The 17,832-nt window shown below is 35.8% G+C and overlaps 2 protein-coding genes across 2 annotated transcripts; one reads left to right on the top strand and one right to left on the bottom strand.

Annotated features, from left to right (window-relative positions):
* The first annotated feature begins 2,963 nt into the window (after positions 1-2,963).
* On the top strand, positions 2,964-14,837 carry LOC144437717 (bifunctional polynucleotide phosphatase/kinase-like). The gene is made up of 16 exons (XM_078126724.1): positions 2,964-3,129; positions 3,752-3,798; positions 4,680-5,246; positions 5,965-6,044; positions 6,500-6,557; positions 7,311-7,331; positions 7,781-7,867; positions 8,545-8,665; positions 9,461-9,528; positions 9,734-9,826; positions 10,965-11,033; positions 11,866-11,893; positions 12,278-12,339; positions 13,038-13,147; positions 13,984-14,071; positions 14,538-14,837. The coding sequence occupies exons 1-16, from the start codon at positions 2,973-2,975 to the stop codon at positions 14,724-14,726; spliced, it is 1,845 nt and encodes a 614-aa protein (XP_077982850.1). The 5' UTR covers positions 2,964-2,972; the 3' UTR covers positions 14,727-14,837.
* Positions 14,838-16,540: 1,703 nt separating this feature from the next.
* Positions 16,541-17,770, bottom strand: LOC144438013 (CST complex subunit STN1-like). Its single transcript, XM_078127045.1, has one exon. It carries the CDS (start codon positions 17,768-17,770, stop codon positions 16,634-16,636), a length of 1,137 nt encoding a protein of 378 aa, XP_077983171.1. The 3' UTR covers positions 16,541-16,633.
* Positions 17,771-17,832: the final 62 nt, after the last annotated feature.

The following is a 17,832-nucleotide window of genomic DNA, read 5'->3' as shown; positions in this document are numbered from 1 at the left end:
ATGTGCATCGTACGGACGGACGAACGTGCGTGCGTGCGTGCGTGTGTGTGTGCGTGCATGCATGTATATACCTCTCTTCATTCTATCTATCTGTCTGTATCTCTTTCTCCGTCTGTGACAGCCTCTATGTCTGTCCCTGTCTATCGCCGATCTGTCCCTGTCTGTTTCTAGACCTGTATTTCTCTCTAGACCTCTGTCTGTCTTTCTGTCTGTCTATCTGTCTGTCTGTCTGTCTGTCTGTGTCTCTCTCTGTCTCTCTATCTCTGTCTGTCTCCTTCTCTCTGTCTCTCTCCCTCTCTCCCTCTGTCTGTCTGTCTGTCTGTCTGTCTGTCTGTCTGTCTGTCTGTCTGTCTCTATCTCTCTCTCCCCCCTCTCTCTCTCTCCCTCTCTCTCTCTCTCTCTCTCTCTCTCTCTCTCTCTCTCTCTCTCTCTCTCTCTCTCTCTCTCTCTCTCTCTCTCTCTCTCTCAAACTTCATTAAGACAAAAGTGACTCGGATGTTCATAAGTTTGGTTTCGGACGAAACGCGTAACTACGTAAGCGTTAACTTCTGTACAAATTAGAATATAGGAAAACTATATATTAGAAGAATCTGTGGGAACTGATTAAAAAGTTTATAACTTTCAGTAGCGTAACGTTCCTTCATTTGACCGAAACATACCAAATGATCAAACACCTTGCCGACCAATAGTCCCCGACGGTGTTGTTTTCTATTGCATGTTGTGTATGGGAAATAGTGTGTTTTGCTACATTGAATTAGTTTACAAATTACTAGCCGTTTCGTTTACAGAAAGCTACACACAGCGGCATGCCCAAGGCAATGCCTGTCATCGTGTACGCAATGAAAAACGAGCCCCGGAACGAATTGGGTCGGGAATTGTGGCGGGCCTTATCGACGTACACTTTACAACTTTTCACGTGGGAAGTTTATAGTTGAAACTGAGGTGAATACCTTGAACATCAAATCATATTTTTGCTTCGCATTTTATTTACATTTACAGTCTGTGTTGTGGGTTACTATAGGTTAAGCCATTACAAATGAATTTGAAAAAAAAAATCCCCCATACTTCACCTAACTGCAGCTGATTAGCTGCTTCAATCGCCAAAGCTGCGTAGAGGGCGCTGTACTACCGATGAAATGGCAACATGACCTGTACTGTAAACTACGAGAAGAAATAAATGAATCTACAGTACGTTCTGACTAATTATGTACGTCATCATCATGATATGTGACGTAGATGAATATTGCTTAATTACTATAACTTTGTTCCTTCGATTTGTTTTCAGACGTTCTATATACATGTACTCCTTTTAAAATGGCAAAGTCTGTAACATAGGTACGGTCCCCATCATCAGCTAGCATCAGCTGGGAATACAAGAAACACATATTTCTACAATAGTACAAGCTCAAACTTGTTCTGGGTCAACACAACGTGGTGAGAGATGTGGTTAATATGAACAAATTAAGAGGTACGATAATAACACCGTGATGTTTTTTAAAATTCATGTCCAATCAAATCATGACACAATTTTCGAATGCATGGCGATATTACTGAATGAAATGATTCAACACGTCACTTTTTGGTTGCTATGATAAAGATGGATCGATGCGACAGAAAAATAACGTTACCACCGAAAAGTATTAGTTTACCTACTTTGCCCCTTTGAAAGTTCAACAGTCTCACCATGAGAAAATGTCCTCAAGAAAATGTCCTAAAATCAAAGTATTGCATGTATCATAGACACATACGGGTATACTAAAAGCGAAAGAATCATAATACATATCACTAGAGGGTGGGAACACATAAATAGCAAAATTCTGCACCAAGAGAGTTGTAGATGGGTATAATAATTTAGAAATGTGTCGTTTCAGTTGGTTTCTTGTTCGAGTCAAGACGATCGCGCGAGTTACTCTAAACTTAATCAATTTAGCATATAGGTTGACAACATTTGGGTTAATTATAAAGATCTACCATGTCATGTGTCCAAAATGCTTCCAATCTGTACGAAAAGTTTCCCCAAGACAGGCGTGTGACTCCGTCGGAATATTCATCTCTCATACAAGGCATTGTCGTCGTTTAGGGTTTCATCATGGGAAATCTCTAACGTAAGTCTTCGTATGAAGGCTATAGTTCATATATTTGGTTATATCGTTGTCTCTAACCACTCACTGGCCGGGTCATATACCACTCATCGAATTATTTGGCTTCTCATACTTGGATGTGACCATAGACCCTCCACCAACGTTAGTGGAGGGCCTATGATGTGACCGACCGCTCCCCATGCCACATTAACAAACAAACGGTTGTCTAATTTGGACACTGGGAGCGCTGTTCAGGAGCGCTTGAGCAGCTCGCCCAGTCTGTTCGTTGGACCAAAAGTGAGGGCAATTCTCCATGTTGTGTACTATAGCCTCATTTGAAAGATAATAATTTATAGTATTTCACGCCAAAGTTGTCACATTCTCAACAAACATATTAAACGTTGTTTCCGACGATGTAGTCATTTTTATCATAGACAATAGAGAGGGACCCCACAAAGTTGCCGCTTTAGTTAATTGTGATTTTTTTCAAGTACTGTCATGCAATAGTATCGGTTTCGTTCCCTCACTATAATTTTCTCACATTCCCCAATATGAATGAAAGTTGTGTATAGTAAATGCTTTAAACAGGATGTTCCGTGTATATCCGAACATCGTGCTGTCTGGTGATTGGATCATTGTTTAGGACCTGCGCAAAAAGCACCATTTTCAAAAAGCGCTCGTGTATGCAAACAACATGGCCGACGACCCTGCGACGACGTACGTCGACATGATACATCAGCTGTGTTTCTAGGCTTGGATCAGCCAACGAATTTCGGCAAACTTTATCAGTTCAAGTGTGAGAAGGAGTACAGCGCTATTAGGGGCATTTGTGACTTTCACAAACTTCAAACATTGAAGAGATCTGCGAGGCTTCAGAGAAAGTGGGACGTGATGACCTCTTCAGCTGTGAAGTTACCTGGAGATGGCTGCTTTCTGGTTTGTTGTGATGGGACGCACGAACCGATCGAGCTACCCCATTTGGAACCTATCGCCCTAGGTCGTGGACCTTTGACGAAAATTTCTGATAAGAAGTGCTCAAGACAACACGGTACGTACACAACAAGGTGACTTCGATGAGTAACTGCATTGCACCATGGGTGTATTACTAGGGAATTTTGCTCAGTTATTGCACATACATCATGTATCATTGACACACTGTAACATGTTGACTATGATAATGAACCTCAGACCATTAAAGAACAAATAAAGGGCTGTTTCAATCCCGGGTCATCATCGCATTAGTGTTATCTTCATAAGAATTACATAGGTTCATTTTGTTCTGAACCGACATTTTCAATAGTCTGAGATACGTCGTCTCGTGCAGTTCCTCCCTCACCGGCCTCCTCTCACTGGGAGGGGTTGACCAATGTGTTATGGCTCCATCACGGCGTACCTTACAGACTACTTTTTTCTATATCTCTACCAAGTAACTGTTTTTCACACTTAAATTTTAATCCTAATACAAAGCGGGCCTTTAAAATGTTCTATCTAAAGACCATTGACATTCAATATTGAATCCTATTCGTGCATATTCTTAGAAGAAACCAGCTATATGGTTAGAAATATATATCTGATTCACTTTCTAATTGAAATATCATTCTTCAATTGTTTTGTCATCAGAAATTATACATTGCACTTCACTTGTATACATTTTCCTGTTCTTATTTCAGTGGAACTTCTTGCTAATCATACCAAAAAGACAGTGAGGGTAAAACAGGTATGTAATATATATGATTCATAAATTAAAGACTGCATCCGCTGTTTCCCTAAACAAGTTTATAAATGGGTCAATTTATGTACCACAACTTCCAGTGAAGTTTGAAAACTCTGTAGAGTTCAAATTTTGTATTTGGATGTTCTTTAGCCTCAGTATAGTACAGTCTGATTAAAATCTCCAGTAGAATACGACTAGATTTACTTTGTCTGCCTTTATTTCCTTGATGTACTGTCGTTTGTTTTTTGATGTTTTTGTGAGAGTGATCATCTACAAATGTAAGAAGCGATCTCACTTTCAGAACAACAACATAAAAAACAAATGAAAGTATTTGAACCCATGAGGGATAGCCCCCTCACTGGACTTCTTGGACGACAAGTGCTTATCACATCCTGTCCGTGAACAACAAAATTCAAAACAAATGACAATATATAAAAGAAACAGAGGTAAATAAAGAAGTCTAGCCTATTCCTACATCAGATTCTAATCAGATTGAGCCTTTGGCTGTTTATAATAATAATAATAATAATATTAATGATAATAATGATACAACATTTATTAGCGCCATAGATCCATGACAGTTCTCATAAGCACTTCACAGAAGAAAACAATGAAATAAAAACAAAAAGTACTGCACGAAGAAAAGAATTAAAAAACATATATCTGAAAAAGGTAAACAAAACAAAACAAAGAGATCCTTGAAAATAAAGTATTAAACATTACAGATCACATCGACTTGAACTATGGCAAGTCTGATGAAAATGTGTTTGTTATAGGGCTTTGATTTACATCCTGTCACAACATTCCAGACAAGCACATGTATAAATGATTTGTAGTGGTTTCTGTACAGTAATGCATTGTATCTACATTTCATATTTTACTAGCTTGGTGTTCATCCAGCATTTCTTGAAGACTTGGCGCTGGAGAAGAATTCCACATCATCTTTACAACATGGAGACATCATCTATTTCTTAGAAGGGCAATACAAACACAAAGTGTACTTTAGTTCTGAACTCGGTAAATACGATGACACGGAAAGTAGGTATGTGTCCCCAAAGAAGACGTCGACTAAATCTTCAGATAAAAGTAGCGATGTGGATTCTGACGACAGAAGAGAAAATTCAGGGTCAAAACGAAACATAAAGGATTACTTTGGCAAACCACAGACCAGTGACAGAGAGACTGCAAAAACTTTGTCAGCAAGAGATGAAAGTAAAGAGAGTCGTAAAAGAACAATATCGAACAGTGATGATGAAGATGAAGATAAGTGTGTTAAATCTAAAAAGATGAAAGTGGAAGGAACTAGTATTCCAGATGTGATGGATAGTAGTGCTGGAAGCTCCAAGGAAAGTAAAGATTTGAAAAGAGGGAAGCCAGCCACGGATTCAAGCTGGGAAAAACATGGAAAATTACTTTTATTCACTCAGAAAGGAGTGCAAGCCAGTAACAGGGTAAATATATGCAAGATAATGTGGTAATTTCCTAGTGTTTCGTGTTAAAACTTGGTGAGCAGTAAATGGATGGAAATATTTTGGCAGATTTTCATCTCAGTCGGCTATTTCAAGAAATTTTATTCAAATTTAATTTAACAGTAAAAGTTCTAAAAGAATAAAAGAATGTACACAAAGCAAAAGTGAAGAATTACAAGTAAAAAAGAATGATGACAACATTCCCAGCCAAATTGTTCAAATCAGTTTGCTTATTTTATTGGAGTTGATGTAAATTTGTAGGAACACAGTGATGTTTTAGACACATTTTGTTGACAGCTTCAAAAATGACTGGCATCCATCTTCAAATTCGTAGCTCTCATTTCCCTTAATCTGGAATTTCTCTCTTTTGATTCGATTCAGTTTAATTCAATTCAGTATAACATTATTGTCTGCATAGGAAATTAAAAACTATGCTGTACATTTTGTAACCATAATATTATGTACAGTGTGTTCTAAACCTCTTCGCACTCAATTTCTAATGACTAAAAGAATAAGTAACTTTGCCTTCAAAAAAAAGTTGGTTATTTCACTACATTTGTTACTTGCTATGAAAATCCCAATGTGAAAATACATGCTGTGTCTCTTTATGTGTTGATTATTTTGTAAGCTTGTTTGTATCAGACATTTTACTTTGTTTCATTTGACTTAAAATTTGTTCATCTGTTTTGTATATTTTCAGATAGCAGGTTTTGATATTGATGGTACGATCATCACAACCAAGTCAGGAAAAGTGTTTGCCAGGAGTACTGATGACTGGAGGTGGGTTGTAACATTTAACAAGATTTCACATTAGGCACTAATTTCCATAGACTGTAAGATCAGTTGTTGTGGACAGCGACACTCTTCTCATCCCTTCGCATAGATGGGAAGGAGAAGGAATGCTAAGAATAACCCTGGCGACATATTTTACAGTCTTAAATTTTCATAAATCTGAAAATTTAATATATGTCAGATATTAAAAATTTGATCTTTTTCCTTCAGCCGTGAGTGATCTAACTATAGACCCTGGACGTTTGAGTGATGGCAATTTGTTTTTAATTTTCAAAATACAAGTTTTATTCCAGATTTCATGAAATTTAATATAGGATGCAAACTGATGCTTTATTTTAATGATATATTTACTAAAGGTCCTGATAGCCAAAATATAGTATTCACAGACTTCAATCCACTATTTTGCACTCAATATTTAAATCTGGAATGTTTTACATTTCCAGGATCAATTACTCTGAAATTCCAGGGAAACTAAAGAAGCTTTATTCTGAAGGATATAAAGTAAGACTTTGCTTTCTTCCTGTCGTCTCTTTGATAATGTATGGATACATAATGATGTTATGATATCTGTGTGCACATTTTCTGATGATGTCATAATATATCTGCACATTTATTCATTATATAATGATACTTATATGCGCATTCATTGATGTCACATGTCTGCACATTTGTTGATGATGTCTTGATATCTGTATGCATTTATTGATGTCATAATATCTGTATGCATATATTGATGATTTGATCTGGTTATTGATGTCATGGTATCTGTATACATACATACATACATACATACATACATACATACATACATATTGATGATGTAATTTGTATATGCACTCATAATGTCATAATATCTGTACGCTCATATTGATGATGTCATGATATCTTACTGTATGTAAATTGTACAGTTATACTGACACACAGTCAAAATATCACATCCATATTATGAAACAAGTTGTACATACCTGCCTACATACCTACCTACGTATATAATATACGTACATACGTACGTACGTACGTACGTACGTACGTATGTACATACATACATACATACATCATACATACATACATACATACATACATACATACATACATACATACATATATTTATTGCTTACATTGAAGTATGCATATGTTTGAATACTTTGGTATAATTTGTCGTTGCATACATGTACACATTTAAATGTGTAATCAGATTATGGTTTGATATCAACATATAACAGTGTCATCATGATATTCTCTTGTTATTTACAGATTGTTTTCTTCACCAACCAGGTAGGTACAGTACAATCAATACACTCAATATTACAACACTATTAAATCTACACCATGTCACTCAGTTCAACATAAATATGATTGCTTGTCACGATCTGATATTCAAAGAAGCTTGAATACAAACAATATCTGTGGTGCTCATTTGTTGCTGCAGCGTAATGTTATCATTTCATGTAATCTTAAATCAACATTCATCAGGAATATCTACTTTTTTGCCAGGGTTTGCATTCTTGAAAACAAATTAAACATATTATACCATGCACAAACCAAGTTGAACAAGAAATATGGAAAATACTTGTAACCTAAAGCCCCTTGTTTTTTCCTTGGCTGAATGGAGAAAAATATTGGGAAATAATGTCAAAGCATAAAATATTCTACCATTTGGCATATAAGTTTAGTCATGTGAGTAGTTTGTGATAACATGTGAGTATTTGTATTTTTCGTTGTAGCTTGGTATAGAAAGGGGCAAGTTGGCCGTCGGTGAATTCAAATCTAAAGCTACAAACATAATAGCTAAACTTGGCATACCAGTACAGGTGAGGAGAAACAACAATATTCAAATTAACTTGCTAAGTGTTCAAATTAGCCACTGACATGAATAGTTGTGAGCCCACGTCTATTAATTTTATTTTTATCTCTGGCCACACCGATTTCTTGTCTCGTGTACTTTGCGTGAACATGCATATATACCATACCATACATCAGATGAAGTTTACCCCATTTTATCCTTTTATGTTATTGAAGAGAAAGCCATATAAACATCTACAGTATGAGCACTAGCTATTGTGGGGTACACAGAATGATAACTGAGATAAGTAACAATACAAATGTAACAACTAGAAGAGAGACTTGAATAGGGACAATATCGGTAATGATAAAGCCGAGTGCATGACCAAAAGTATCAGGATGCAAACCATCAAAGCGAATTCAAATTATTAATAGGTGGGTGCTGACTCCTATTAAAACCCCTCATTAAGAATACTGTAATCAGCTCCATTTATTCTTCAGTAATCAGTAGTTAATGTTTCTTAGTATATGAGTTATCTTGACCCAGCACTTCATCATAACTGTTTATACCACACTCAGCAGTTCATTTGCAGGGAACAATCAAATGTTTTTCTTTGATGACATCATGTTAAATGTACGAGTTGGGAATAAAAGCAAAGCCATAACTTTTAACTGTTCACTAAAATTCTATGATTTAATACTGTAGGTGTTTGTTGCAACTGGTGGAGGGCTGTATCGCAAACCATTATTGGGTATGTGGAAACACCTACAAAATCATGCCAATGATGGTATTGTCATTGATAAAAGTAACAGCCTGTATGTTGGAGGTAAGACAATAATCTGAAGTGTCTGTAAGCACCAAAAAGCAAGACTTTTTTTGTTTGCTCATGCATTGCCTGTACACAAAATTGTAAACTTATGCATTGAATTTGAAGTGTGAATGAATGAAGATAGCGCCCTCTATTGATAGAACCATCTTCATGGAAGACAATGGTACATTTTATTTACACTGTAATCTGTAAACATATAACAACGTAATTGTCACTTCTGAAAATATACAAGGCACATACAAAATAATCATGTTCACCGTGAGTATTGTTTCATTTTATATGTGAAATGTCTGGTTAGATATGACATTTACAATTCTGATTATCAGAGGGCTTAGGTTGACAACATTCATGTAACTAAGGGACGATCGCACAATGTCACACAAACTCAATAAGCAAACATAGTTCGTTGAGAGGAAAGAGGGTCTGCAATTGCTGAAGAACTTCATTTTTGCATTTCTAACCAAATTTCGACAAAATGCTCACTCCTTCAATGATATTTACTACTGTGAGATGTTGATAAGTTGATAAAAATTTACTTCAAATGTGACATATAGTGCTGGGTTTCTTATAGTATTGTAATTTGTTTACAATCATGTTTTTACATTATATCCATTCTAGTGGTGTGACAGCTACAGTTTTCATCATAGTTTACATCATATATGAACGTTTGATGTCACACTTGCGAATGTTTGTTTAGACAGGGTTTTGACCTAAACGATGTTTGTTTGTTGAGCTTGTGCGACATTGTTGCGATTGTTCCCAAGTGTCTGCTATTTGTTAACATTGTATTAGATGCTGCTGGAAGACCTGTAAATTGGGCTCCAGGAAAGAAGAAAGACTTCAGCCTGAGTGACAGACTGGTAAGTTAATATGAACTCTTTACTGATTACTAATTTTTTTTGCACACTATTATCATGACCTGATCATACAGTGATATGTTTAATTTTGATCGTTTATTTTGCAATTAATTGAAATGTTAACTGTGATGTTCAAATCACTGCCGATTAATGCAAATTTGATGTCTTAACACAATTTACCATCATATTTTTCATTTATAATTTTCAGTTTTCCATGAATATAGGTGTTACATTCTACACACCAGAAGAATATTTCCTGAGAAGTAAGACAGCTCCATTTGAAATGCCAAAGTTTGATCCTGTGAGTAGGAAATCAATGATGTTATACACTGATTTACAGTAAGAACTTTCAAGTTTGGAATAATGTGACTATTATGAAATGTTCATTTTTGTGTGTATGAGCTAAATCTAAGTTTGTATATGTTACTCAAGACAGTCAGTGAACTCAAGAGGGCGGTAAATAGCAATATCGTGGTACTAGTACCTTGGTAAGTGGGTTATACAACCAAGGTCATAGTTTTATGCACATCATCATTGCAATTGAACCCATAGTTATTGTTTTCCTTTGACTGTCTCTCAGAGGAGGTGTTATTGAATAATGTGTAGCGTATCAATGATAGTTATATTAGGTACAGACTGAATGTTACAATGTAACACTCACAGACATGGTTTATTTGGTACAGACAGAATGTTACAATGTAACACTCACAGACATGGTTTATTTGGTACAGACAGAATGTTACAATGTAACACTCACAGACATGGTTTATTTGGTACAGACAGAATGTTACAATGTAACACTCACAGACATGGTTTATTTGGTACAGACATTGTTACAATGTAACACTCACAGACATGGTTTATTTGGTACAGACATTGTTACAATGTAACACTCACAGATATGGTTTATTTGTACAGACAGAATGTTACAATGTAACACGCACAGACATGGTTTATTTGGTACAGACAGAATGTTACAATGTAACACTCACAGACATGGTTTATTTGGTACAGACAGAATGTTACAATGTAACACTCACAGACATGGTTTATTTGGTACAGACAGAATGTTACAATGTAACACTCACAGACATGTTTTTATTTGGAAATTAGTGTTTTATTGTGTTGATTGTCTGGAATAACACCAACTATTTCTGGAATTGAAAATGTCGTGTCTGGTAAACCTTGATTGATTTATCACTTTTAAAAATTAGTGAAACAATGTTGTAGTTACACTCACGTAATTATGACAGACTCATGAATAAGTGCCCAGGCTGTTAATGTGTGGTGTTTTCTCTCAATGAGGGGTGTTTTCAAATGGAAAAAAAAATGATTGTTAGTTCAGTTTTAATGTTGTTGCATAGACAGTACTTTGCATAAACTAGGATTGCAATATTGCATCATCCATAAGTCCATCACTCTCCTTTCTGTCTTTACAGAGAAGCATTGACAAGAACACCCCATTACTAGTTCCAAAGTCAGCCAATGTTACTTCAGATGTACAGGAGGTAAGGATAAGTTTGTTTGTTTGTTTGAAATAAATAAGATTTTCTCTCCCCAGGATTTTATTTGTTCAGTGTGGAAAATACAAGATCGCTGTCACGTCACATTGAGTCATAAATATGAAATGGGATGACATGTAGGGTGATGTGTCACAAGTATTTTCTAACTTACTATGAAGTAAATATATCAGTACATCACAATGCAGAGGTGTTATCTGCTCTTATGTAAACATATTTTATTGTCATATTAAAACACGTTAGAATATTGTGTATAAATAGATTAAAGTCTCCATATGGATGAGGCTTTGGTATTTATTTTGGATTCTTAATAATATAATTTTATCATGGCTTCCTACTTGAAAATCACTTATGAGACAACATTGACTAAGTCTGTGTTTGTATTTCAATAAATTGCAAAATGATAAAAAATGTGTAAAAAGTTTTGTATTGTACATACAATTTGGACATTTATTATGATTGTACAATTTATTGAGTTACAAACACAGATGTAGTCTATGTTGTTTCACATTGATTTTGGATGTCATGATAAAATTTTATAAATTAAAAATCCAAAATAAATGCCAAATCCTCATCAATATGTCTCACTTTTAGTCTGCAGAAATTGATCTCTAGTCAATACCACAGTATACATGCCTTATTCTTTTCATCAACTAATGTAAGTCTATGCTCTAAGCAAAATACAGCTTCTGTGATTTTTAAGACTGAAAAACAGAAGACAAAGATATTGTTAACCATAGTTCAATAAACAGACATACAAACAGTCCACCGTGATGATATAGGTCAAAATCATTGACACATTTCTGTCATTGTTCCCTAGGTGATAATAATGGTGGGTTACCCAGCTTGTAAGTACTTCTCCTTTCACCTTCAAATAACACAATGCACTTTCTGGTTCTGAGATGTATTGTATCGATAGATTTGTTATATCTATTTTATTTTTAGTTATGGTTATTAAATTCTTTTCTCAGGTGAAACTTAACCCCTTTGCTATTCAATTTGGAATGAAACAGCCACCATTCATTTATTAATTATGAAAATATGTATTGACTAAGTCACCACAAAACATTGTCTTTATGGAATTGCAAGAAAACAAATACATATAATTGATTTATTCAATCATTTTTATTGGTAAATGCTGGGTATAGTCTGGAGATAACCCTCCCCTAATTATGTAACTTATTCCCCTCCCCCTCTCCATAATGATAAAGCAAGTATATTGTTGATTTTAGGTGGGAAATCGACCTTTGCCCAGTTATACCTGTTGCCTAAAGGATATGTGCATGTCAACAGAGTAAGTATAGTAACATTGTAAGATCTACTTTTCATTGGATCAAATTCTTAGATCCCTGTACTTCACAACGAGTTACCACTAATGAAAAGTTAAGTACAGTCATATAATTTCAAATTAATGGCTAAAGTAATTAGTTTGTAATCTGTACATCGCTGGTTTAACCCTTACTGTGACCTTTGTGTTTTTGATTGTCTAACTAAATATTAAAGATTTAAACAATTGTGTGGTTCCAATTACGCTCAATTTTAAAATAGGTTGGGTAGGTAGATTTTGTTGATTTTGTCTAGTTCAGGTAGTTATGTTTTCCGTTGTTTTCCATATAGTCTGTGTCACTGGTTTCTTCTCATCAGATGTACAGCCATTACAGATTGGAAGAACAGTTTTATATTATCTTTTTAAATTGATTTTAGTTTCCGCAACCATTATTTCTCGTGAGACTCCACAATTTTCGAAATTTTATTTTCAAATACGTAAAATTAGGGTCGGCAATGAAAAACTAGGTGGGGGTTGGGTAACTAGAACCAAGGAATTTTTTTAGTCCTAATAAAATTTTTGGAAAACAAAATAGTGAACCCCAAATTTCTTTTATTTCAAAAGGACCTGGAACAAGATTTTTTATTTTTATTTTGAGGGAAATGGTTCCCCCTAGAGTCTATCCTGCACTTATCTTTTAATTGTTGTTGTTCTGTTCTTCATAGGATACAATGAAAACATGGCAGAAATGTGTATCAGCCAGTAAGGCAGCACTAAGTCAGGGCAAAAGTGTTGTCATTGACAACACTAATCCAGATGAAGAATCAAGGAAAAGGTAAGTAATTTTGGAGGTTCTAACCGTTTTCAAGGGTTTGCTGGTCAGGTGTTAACTTTCATTAGTATTAAACCTGTAAAAGCCTTATACCGTATTTCTTGGATAAAGTGATACAAGTTTTCTCAAAACCAAGGTACTTATGGGATTAATATTCATTTAACCAGATGCTTGGCGAGTGTTTCTTTTCTTGCACTGCTCCTTCAATTTGGAACAGTCTTCCCCACAATCTTCATCACTCTCACTCTAAGTCTTCCTTCCACTCTACCCTTAAAACTTACCTATTTCAATCTTAACTCTCACTCACTTATACACTTCTCTCTACATCCTTCTGTGTTTTCAAATTCTTTCTCTGTATCCTCTCATTTTGTTAGTAGTTCTGTGTCTGTGTCTGTGGCTGGAGCTCTTCAGAGAACAGGCACATTATATAAATTCGCTTTATTATTAAAAGGTGTTATTTCAAAAACGCTGGTGTGACTTTTCACTTGATGCTTTGTACCAAACAACACTTTTGTTGCCAAGGAATTTGATATGGCTACCGAAAAAGGGCATTTGACATTTGCTAACATTTCAGAAGAAATGCAGAGAAAGTCAAAAGCATTTGGCACTGTGATTTTATTGGCATCACAGAATAAAGCAGTTATATGAATAAAGTGCTCATGCACTATTATAAAAGTCTGAAATTAAAAACAGAATTTGATAAGTGTAACATTGAAAGGTGTTATTTCGAGAACACCAGTGTGTCATTTTTATTTGTTGCACTCTCTCATTTTATGATCTATCTATCTATTATCTATCTATTTTATAGTCATCTCTTGATCACAATTCCTTCCTGACAGGTATATAGACTGTGCCAAGGAAGCTGGAGTACAGTGTAGATGTTTTTTATTTACTGCAACATTAGAACAAGCCAGACATAATGAAAAGGTAAGTTTTTAATTTCTGTCACACACTTCAAGCCAGTATAAACCTGAAGCATAAAGTTTCCTCGACAAAAATCTTAGACATTGCCACATTTTTTGGCATGAGCTATCTTTAGGTCTTTACACACCCTAAAAAGGATTAAAATGTAACATTTCTCAAGCATAATGATAAATATGTAGCAACTTAGTCATATATTTGTTGAGATAGATGATGTTCTATTTCAAGTTTAATGGCTTCTATTGTATCTGAGTGTCCACTATGGTGAGTGACTCTGAACAACTGGCTTGGACAGTGTTGGGGTATCTATCAACAAGCTTAGTCATATTTTAATACAGTTAACATTTCAAGCAAACACCTTTCTTTCATGTAACTGACACATTGAGTTATGTAGACAGGGTCAGGGGACATTGACTATTACCGGTTTGAAATCAACACAATTCACTTTTCAATTTTTTTTCTGCCCCCACAGTTCCGAGACATTTCTGAAGTTAACAAAGACCACAGCATCAACGACATGGTGTTGTATTCCTATAGAAAGAAATTTGAAGAACCTAACCTTGGTGAAGGATTTAGTGAGATTGTCAAGGCCAACTTTGTACCAAAATTTCAATCACACGATGATGAAGTTTTATACAGGCAATTTTTAGTAGAAAAGTAGGACTTACAAGTGTTTGGATGGTATAATGAAATACTAAAATACAATGCCAGGAACAAGGGTTTGGAGTAAGTTTTAGTGAACGAGTTTGGAAGCCGCTTGTCAATTCTAATTGCCCATTTGTTAAAATCAAAATCACATTTCAAAACACGCAGAGTAGAAGTAAAGTGTGATCAAAACTGTTCCCAGGCTCAAGAGGGCGCCATCATAGTTAAAAAATATCAATACTTTTGTCTTCAGGAGGGAGACATTTTGTGTAGTCTAGAACAATACTTTTGTCTTCAGGAGGGAGACATTTTGTGTAGTCTAGAACACTACTTGTAAATAGTGTGGTCATAGAAACACAGATTCAATTAACGTGTGTAAATCTGCATCTGTGGTAGAACATTCACTAGACACTATGCAAAGTAACCCACCTTCGGGGGTCAAATGCTTTTTCTTGCTAAACACTGAAATATAGCTTAGTACATCTTTATTCATGCTACAAGGTTGTCAGGTTACTGGAGACATAGGCATATGAAGTATTTAGTACTGATTCTACATGAAAATGTATGAAGTACTGTATTTTATTCATTTAGATTCATGAAACGTCATATTTTTAATAATTCTTTCACATCAATATTCAAAGCAATAAATGACTACATTGGTAAATGCCTTGTGAATTGGTGATTTATTTGTTACCTCGTTCTCGCAAGCCAAGCTTTTCATTTATTTGCTTAGGCATAAAAAAGAGTTTATGTGTCTTGTAGAGTTGTGGCAAAGAGGCCTGTGGTTTTATAGTCTAGACGCTATCTGTGGCTTCAAATCTTTTCTCATGTCTAGTTCAGTGAGGTGCTGAGATGAAATTTTAAATTCAAATGAAGCCAACCACACGGTCATTAACATCATGTCTTGTTAAGCAATCACGGAATTCTGCCCAAGTTCATTTCTTTCTCCTTTTTTTTGGGGGGGGGGGGGGGGGCTGTAACTTACTGTCCAAGTATGCACATGTGTTATATATTTATGCACTTTACATCATTCTAATGGTGGTGGGGGCTGGGGGTGGGTTACTCATTTGCATGAACAAGTTTTGGTTCAAGATTTCTCATTGAGCTAGATGGTGGAAGGGATCTTGAGATTAGAAGCCATAGATAGATAGCCTCTAGACTAGTGGTTCTATCACAATGTTATTAAATAAAGATGCATAAATGCCAGTACTTGTTGTATAACTCCATTACTGTGCTTTTCCATCAATGGAAATCTATGCAAGTTTAAAACACACACACACCCACCCCACTCTACCTGGGTTTCTGCTAACTATGTCAATTATAGATACACATTCCAACACACAACATTTTGTTTTGCATTTACCCACATGACTCCCTATCTGATATTATTCAAAGGTATTTTTTTTTGTTCTTTGTTAAGACAAGGAAAATAGGAGTGACCTAAGGGGCCTTGTCACAGTTGAAGATGAGAAGTAACAAAACCCATGTCAGAAGTATTTTCCAGCTGAATAAAAAAATGTTGGTAAAAAATGTAATAAAAAAATACATTAACAACCATAATTTACATAAAAACTGGAACTTGACATTCTCGCAAACTAGAGCTGTTATTTCTTCCACCATACTGCGAAATAACGACGTGTTTTGGGCGGTGTCTTAAAAGAGGCCGTGGTTTGCAACGATGTAACTTGAATGCTAATTTGACTCATATTTTGAAACTTTGAAAGTAACTTTAACTTACAAATTTTTAAAACTCTGAGTGAAAAAAATGGTTATTATTTACTTTAGTCTGTTTACAGAAGAGGACTATGTCAACAAGACTGCTTTTATCCAATGCCTCAGTTTTTATTGAGACTGCTTTTGCAGAGATCACCCTGGTCTGTGAACGGACAAACTTAAAAATGACTGCAAAAATATAACATTCACTCAGAAGGTAATGTAATGTCTTCTTGTAGTACTGACAATATCACTTTGGCTTTCCAGTTTCTCCAACACTTGTAGTACCACTCCACTATTTACTTTTCTGTACATCTCTGTATTATGTAGACAGTCTATTACATGCATATAATGGCAACCTTTCTCTTCATACTTGGGTGTCTTGCTATCTCTCCTCAAAATTGAAAGAACTGTTTTCTCTAAAGTCTCAGCATCTTCAATCACTTCAAATACTAGTCCAGGAGTGTCTTTCCTAAAAACCACTCCATTTTCCTCTAAAGTGTTCACTACTTTCTTGAATATGCAGCGGATTTGTTTTGCTGACACTCTATCCGTGGAAGGCTGTCCATCTTGCAAGTATTCTTTACATGGTTGTTGGGCGACTGCCATTAGTTCAGAAACTGTCTGCAAATCTTGTAGTTCAAAATTGTTGATGTTTTTGTTTCTCAACATTTCCTGTACTTTTACCACTAGTTCTTGGACAATTCTGGTTTCAGTTTTCACGCCCGTTATCTGCTCTTCTTTGATGGCATCAATTTCTTCTGCTAACTTAGCAGGGAGTGTGAAAGGTTTATCATAGATGAACTTGTAAATCTTTGGCAGTTCACACATTCTGGCGATTTCCACACTACAGGTTGGGTCTTCAATTTTTGCATAGTATGATGCGCTGATTTCCCGCTTTCCTCTGAACACCTTCAGTCTACCTCGCACATGGACCAAGTCTCCTAATTGATATGCTTGCAATTGTTTCACTTGGCTTTCTCTTGCTGCATCTTCTAGCTCTTTTAAAAAACTTGTTGACTCAGTTCTTGATCCTCCTCCCCTCAAGTGTGCTTCCAGCTCATCCTGTACACTCTCCTCTTTTGGTTTCCAACAGCAACAATCTATGACACCTGTACCGTCATCTAAACCATAGTGAAAGAGAGAAGCTCTCTCCATCACCCGAACAACCAGCCCCACAACATCCACCTTCCAGATTGGATGGTTCTTGTAAGCAAAAGTACCCTGGTGGTTAGGGTACTCCGGCATCTCCAAGAGATCCTTGATATACAGTTTTGCATATGAATTGTACACTGGGTCTAACCCCCAGTGAATTTGAGGCTGAAAGTCTAACCCGGAAGTGGCCATTGCATCAGTCGTTCACTTCGCGTTGCGTTTGCTCCATGCGTTTGCTCCCTGTCCCATTCAAG

This window comes from Glandiceps talaboti, chromosome 7 (genome assembly GCF_964340395.1).
Source record: "Glandiceps talaboti chromosome 7, keGlaTala1.1, whole genome shotgun sequence".
Lineage (NCBI taxonomy): Eukaryota > Metazoa > Hemichordata > Enteropneusta > Spengelidae > Glandiceps > Glandiceps talaboti.
The sequence above is the reverse complement of the archived record's forward strand: the minus strand, read 5'-3'. Positions and strand labels throughout refer to the sequence as shown.

What these genes read in the sequence shown, in the direction of transcription:
- LOC144437717 (XM_078126724.1), top strand. Translation starts at nt 2,973, where the DNA reads ATGACCTCTTCAGCTGTGAAGTTACCTGGAGATGGCTGCTTTCTGGTT. An exon ending in GATATGTGCATGTCAACAGA is followed by an intron (nt 12,340 to 13,037) that starts GTAAGTATAGTA and finishes TGTTCTTCATAG; the next exon opens with GATACAATGAAAACATGGCA. An exon ending in GATGAAGAATCAAGGAAAAG is followed by an intron (nt 13,148 to 13,983) that starts GTAAGTAATTTT and finishes CCTTCCTGACAG; the next exon opens with GTATATAGACTGTGCCAAGG.
- LOC144438013 (XM_078127045.1), bottom strand. Translation starts at nt 17,770, where the DNA reads ATGGCCACTTCCGGGTTAGACTTTCAGCCTCAAATTCACTGGGGGTTA.